This window comes from Chironomus tepperi, unplaced genomic scaffold (genome assembly GCF_022539635.2).
Source record: "Chironomus tepperi strain 1889 unplaced genomic scaffold, CSIRO-AGI_Ctep_v1 contig_335, whole genome shotgun sequence".
Lineage (NCBI taxonomy): Eukaryota > Metazoa > Arthropoda > Insecta > Diptera > Chironomidae > Chironomus > Chironomus tepperi.
In genome coordinates this window covers 3,810,876-3,817,023 of record NW_027226457.1, presented here as the reverse complement: position 1 = coordinate 3,817,023, position 6,148 = coordinate 3,810,876, and the positions used below count along the sequence as shown (strand labels likewise).

General features: G+C 36.5%; 1 protein-coding gene across 1 annotated transcript; it reads right to left on the bottom strand.

The window, feature by feature from the left end:
* Positions 1–897: 897 nt before the first annotated feature.
* Positions 898–4,233, bottom strand: LOC139093332 (uncharacterized). The gene is made up of 8 exons (XM_070644014.1): positions 4,060–4,233; positions 3,534–3,996; positions 3,312–3,338; positions 2,791–2,948; positions 2,627–2,712; positions 2,496–2,545; positions 2,223–2,416; positions 898–1,323 (listed from the first exon to the last, which is right to left on the bottom strand). Exons 1-8 carry the CDS (start codon positions 4,118–4,120, stop codon positions 1,124–1,126), a joined length of 1,239 nt encoding a protein of 412 aa, XP_070500115.1. The 5' UTR covers positions 4,121–4,233; the 3' UTR covers positions 898–1,123.
* Between the last annotated feature and the right edge of the window lie 1,915 nt (positions 4,234–6,148).

Sequence of the window (6,148 nt, the reverse complement as noted above, 5' to 3'; positions counted from 1 at the left end):
ATTTGATGGCTTCAGGATCAAGTTACATCAGGCTGAGGCTTAGCCTGAGGCTGAGACTGAGACTGAGACTGAGACTGAGACTGAGACTGAGACTGAGACTGAGACTGAGGATAAGATTGAGGCTGTTGCTGAGGTTGAGGCTGATGCTGAGATTTAGGCTGATGCTGAGGTTGAGGCTGATGCTGAGATTGAGGCTGATGCTGAGGTTGAAGTTGATGCTGAAATTGAGGTGAAAGGTTATTCTGATATTGAGGTGCTGAGTTTAGGCTCTGAGGTTGAGGCTGAGTAGTTCTGAAATAAGGCCTAGCATCCCAAACAATATAGCTAGTCTGACGCTTAGCATATGCCAAACCCGAAAAGCCCAAGGCATTTTCTAAGGCTGTTAGGTCACGATGTTACCTTCACATCACCATCACAGCTGATCCATTTTTATGACAAAAATTCGGTCTGCAGCATTGTACCTTCTGAGAATTTATTAGCCTTCTCAGCTCTGTGTGCCTTACAAAATGGAAATTGAGGCTGTTACGGTAATGCAAGTAACTAAGTTTACACAACGATTCAAATAATCAATTCCTGGAAATTCAAATTAAAACTTCCCAACCATAGACAAAATGTCAATCATTAAATACAGCAATATGCACATTCCACAGATGTAATAAGACCTAAACAATCTATAGACACTGACAAAAGAAATCTTTTCTTCATTCTCATCTTCTCTCATTTCACAGCAAAATGCAATTATCGTCTTACAGTCACTATTCTATGTGACATTCACCATGGTCTTCTTGAAAGCTCAATGGTTGTATTAGAGATATAGTTTGAGGATGAAAAAAAAAAATAGAGGAATAAGAAAGAAAAACAGAAGAGATTTACGATGAATTTAAAATGACATTGCTATTGAATGTGAACAATTGAATAAAATTTATTGCACTGCACTTTTATGTCTTACATAATTCATTTTCATTCTCTAATTCAGCATTACTTGCACACACTTACTCCTACCATCCATACATACACATTCATACAATTCAACTTCCTTCCTTCCTTTTTCACTTTTCTACTTTTTTTGTTGTATAAAAAAAAATTCTTTGTTCTTTAGTCGAGTCCCATTGCGAGTGCTGCATTAAATGAGCAGTCTACTAACGCTTATTGAATGGTGTGGAACAACACGAAGGAAATCAGCTACACTACATGCATATGAATAGCCTCGTTCGATATTATCTCTCTGCCATGTGATTGTCCATGTGATTTGGCTTGAGATGTCGTGACAAATGACATATTCACTTTGGATTTCCGCTAGAGTCAAGTATGGATTGTTGACACCTGAAATATTTATAGACATTAAGTAATGGATGTTGCAAAAAAGAAAAGAAATTGTTAATTTTGGAGATGCATTTAAAGAGTCACAACATGAGCTCTAAACTGAGAAAGAGAATCGAAGTGATTGGATGGACAATAAAAATCAGTGTACGTGATGTTGCATTGGGGAATATTAATGATCGATACAGTTTTGTATCATGATAGAGATTTGTAGAAAAAATGGAAAGATTTGTTGAAATGTGCAATTAAGTTTGTTAGTGATATCAAATCGGAGTTTATGGACATGGCAAGTGGACAAAGTAAGTGTTTAAAATTTTTAAGAAAGAAACTAAGCCGTATGGAGGCATCTAATACTTTTGATTTCACTTTAGTATCCCAAGTCAGCACCTAACTAAAACCTTTCTTGTCATGCCACTGTTAAATAGTCTTAGCAATACTAGGATCCATGGGTCTTCGCAGTAAGTTCACACGAGTCGAGCACAGGTCGGTCAATGGATCCAAAATCCGGTTAGCGTGACTATTGCCAGATTTAGATCGAATTCGTCAGAGTCACGTTGGTCTGGAATCGGAATTTTGATCGATTAAACGATGTGTGCCATTCAGGCAAGAAACTTATGATCAATAATCGTGCATATATCATCAAGCTGCTTTCAAATCACGCAGATGACCTTCAAAAGGCTACCATGTGACTGTCAAGCATCCTAGTAAAAAACTATCAATCAGACACTGTTTGGTTCTTATCATCCTATTCACTTGACTGCTATATGGACAACATTTCAATAGACCTGAAGCCTCTTAACCCAAATTGTAATTAGTTGCATATTTTGCACCCCCAAAGCTTCTTCATCGTACACAAATCCTTAATGTCTCAAATGAATGCCAACGAACCCCAACCTACTCACCAATCAACACAATTCCAGAATTATCAGCATTATTAACAAGCATTTTATAATAAAGTTTAGGTGCTGGAATCTGATTAGTTCCATTAACAGACAAATAGATATCACGCTGTACATTGCCACCATCCTTCAACCTCAATCGTCCAGTTGTTCCAGTATAAACATCCAAATCGATTTGCCTTGTTGCAGCGAGTCTTCTGCAAGGTCACAAATAAAAAAAAATAAACTTTTTTATGGCGACAATTTTTGCGTCAGTAGAAGAAATAATTTATCTACCTCGTATAATCCTCAACAGCCACCCAGTTGAGTGCATTAAATTTCTGCCACTAAATTGTGATAATAAATTTAAAATGTCTTATTTCATTTCCACAGACATTTTTCGCAAAATGTGCTTATTTTATTCATACCTGAGGTGCTACGTTTATAAAATACATCGTCGCTGATTGTTGATTACCAAAAATGAAATCAGCTTTTGCAGCCAAGTGACCGCGAGCTAGATAAGTGGTAAATATAAAAATAAAAAAATTTTAAGACAATCAAAATGGAAATGAAATTTTTGTGCTTTACTGACCCATAAAGAAGTCGTTGGTAGCATGAATATAATTGTCAGCGCAGGTTTGGCAGTTGAGAATTTTAGCGATTGTTGTGCGTTGTGTATTTCTTGAGTATAAGTTGTCGACATTCTTTGTGCCGAAGAAGCCTCCTTGGTACCAGCCAGTGCGATCAAACCTGGAAATGGAATGGGACATGAAGTCTTAGTTTACAGCTTTTAATGGCTAGTGGTAGGTAGGAACGTAGCGTATTGAGGGGGATTTGGACGAAAGAGAGGTTGTCTGAGAGAAATGGCGTTTTCTGGGGGAAAGGGGTTGTCTGGGATCAAAACGTGAGCCGACTTGACTCTGACTTGATTTCGGATTTGATATAACAGAATCACGTAAACTTTACGTTTGAAACCAGTCAGTATATACTCTGCTCTCTAACTAGATTATAGATAACCCCCTCAGTCCTCAATCTTATCACAAACCCGAGCAGCACAGTGTGTTCACTTAGGCATCGTTACGTCGTCATATTAAGGATAATAGTCGAAGTTGCCCTGAAACACCATGACAACTGATTGTGCTACTCGGGACAACAACTCTTAACATTCATCGAATTCCTAACTCGACCAAAACTTAAGATAAGTTCAAGATTCTGCCTAATCAATATTTTTGCTATTTTTAAACCCCAATGTGAAATTATAAACAATGACTGATAAGAACAGGCCTTTAATCCCACTCAAGATAGGCTATTGGAAGGTATAAGTCAACCTTGTACTACATACCTGTTTGATACTTGGAGTTTGCTGGTGAGAATTTGTGTTTAGCATAATAAGTCTCCTCAGTGACCTTATCATGGCAAACTTCAAGGACCTTCATGAAACGAGAAGCATCAACTTGATATCCAATTTGAACCAAATATCCATTGTTAAAGCATCGACCGCCAGTCTCTTTTGCGATATGAGTAGGATATGCCCGGCACTGGTAATTGTTAAAAGTCATGGAAACTCCACTCCATGAGAATAAATTTCCAGATGTGCAATTGACTCTAATTAAAGTTGCAGTTGTTGATGGCGACGTAAATCCTGTTTGACAGTAAAGTTCAATTTGACTGTTCAATCCCAACCGTATAATGCCATCGGCATCAACTGGCTCATAAAAGGTGGTTGTACCGGGTCGAATAAGTATTGGCTGAGGCTCACCGAGACCACCATTAACGTTGATTGTGCACTGAGCATGAACTTAACAAAAAACAAAAAAATATTAATGAATTTTAATTAATTCCTTTATTTTGTATGTCCAACCTGCATTGCAATTCCAGAGACACAGAACGACCGCAATTATCACGAGTTTATTATTCCACATATTGATTGCTATTTGTTTAAACTCAAAAACTACCTCGGAGCTGTGGGGAATTTTTTTATCACTAATAAACGATGTGAATCGGTCAAGTTAATGACTGAAAATTAACAGAAAACTTTTTTTACAAGCTTTATTTATAGACTTTATCAATTACCAATCAGATTTTTCAGGTGCTTTGTCTTATCGGTGAGTTGATAAGGCTGTTGAAGTTGCTGATTAATTTTTAGCATTTTTTATGGAAGTTGGGGATATGGATTTAAGCTTTGAAAGCTTTATTCCCTAGAATTGCAACACAAATCGGGATTGAAGGTGAATTGAGCTTCAGGATGGGTCATTATTATACAATGAGAGGATTAGTAGTGGAACAGCAGGTATTTAATTAACTGGCACTTCTAGGTTGAAGGTTTATTCAATACTGGATGTAAAAATTGCTGCGTCATTAGTTCAATGTACGATCTTGATACGAATCAATGTTGGTAGCCAAAGGAAAGTGATTTGGGGGTCGACCCAGCTGGGAAGTGGGTTGAGGGTTGATAGGGATCATCCCAGTTGGGAGGAGATGAAGGTGGTGTAATGGGGGTCAACCCTTTCTCCTCGTCTTCCTGCATACAATCCTAATCCTTGGTTTGATCAATTCAACACTGGTCAGCAATATCAAATATGACTGTAAACCTTAAAATTTCATAATTTGGAAAAATATAAACCAGAAACTGCGCTTTAGCTATCAACTGCTACTACTTCCTTACTTGTTTCCCAGCAAGCTCTCCAATCAATCATCTCCTTTATTAATTAATAACTTCAAGACACAATAAACGTCAACAAAAGTATTAATGCATCCATTTTTAATCAATAATAAATTCCTATTTATCTACTAAAATTTAAAAATCAAAACTTTTACTCCACAGATGTGCTACCTTCCCAAAATATTCGATAAGACATTTTTTCCCACTTTTAATCAATCACTCGTGCCACTTGAACAAATCACGTTTTTTGTTTTACATTATCACACTTTTATTATTAGTGTCGATGATATTTTAAAATTGAAATCTTATCAACCAAAAAATTTCCTCTTGGCAGTTCTTTATTGTTAGTTGTGGTTGTTGAACGGAATTTGCGATAAAGTGTGACGATTTTTGATTTTTATGACGATTTATTTTTGGGAATTTTGAGTAGATGGATTAAAAGACATGAAAATTGCAGGAAATTGATTACTCTAGCTTAAATGCCTATTTAAGAAGACTTAACTAGCTTTTGTGTAAATGTTGAGTAGATTACCACCTGAAAATGAACAATATTCAATTTTTTGAGTTGGAAGAAGCTGATTCTTGTGAAGACGCCTCTTTAGGTGGTTCCAATCTATCCCCTTCACACACGGATACCAGGAGTAGGTGACCCTCAAAACCCTCCATCCTCCCTGAATATCCTTTTTCAGGCGGATTCAATTCTGAATCTTCTTCTTAAGCAGGATTAAAATGCTAGGATTTCAGGGACCTAGAAGGGGAAAGGGGGTTTGATGATCATTTCAAACCCCTTGAAGATCACTCTCACATTAGGATATGAGGATACCAGGGGTGTTTAACCCTTAAGATACCAGGTTCACCAAGTTTCAACCAAGAATTCAGTCTTCATCAAGCAATCATTATTTCCAAAAGCACAAGATTATAAATTTTGTCAAAATAAAAAGAACTTTCTTATTAAAAGCCATTTCCAAGTATCAATGCATACACAGCTATGCAGCTATCATATCATAACAGCACTTAAATTAGCTTTGCTCAACAACACTTTTGTTTATATAGAGTATCAATCAAGACTTTTCTCGAGTGAGAATGAAAAGTGTCAATTACTCAAAAATCTATTCGATCTGCATTGCCGAATATTTGCTCAAAATTAGATGATGCAATTGATATAAGATTCTTATAGGAATCAATTTCCTCAAATAATCAAGCAAATATTTGATTATTTATGCTCATTAGTTTTGAAAATGGCATTAATATGTCAACATAATCAACTGTAGTTCAACCACAATAAGTC

Coding starts and splice junctions, on each gene's coding strand:
- LOC139093332 (XM_070644014.1), bottom strand. CDS start 4,120: ATGTGGAATAATAAACTCGTGATAATTGCGGTCGTTCTGTGTCTCTGG. Junction 3,997..4,059: donor TCTCTGGAATTGCAATGCAG/GTTGGACATACA, acceptor TTTTTTGTTAAG/TTCATGCTCAGTGCACAATC. Junction 2,546..2,626: donor TTATAAACGTAGCACCTCAG/GTATGAATAAAA, acceptor ATCACAATTTAG/TGGCAGAAATTTAATGCACT.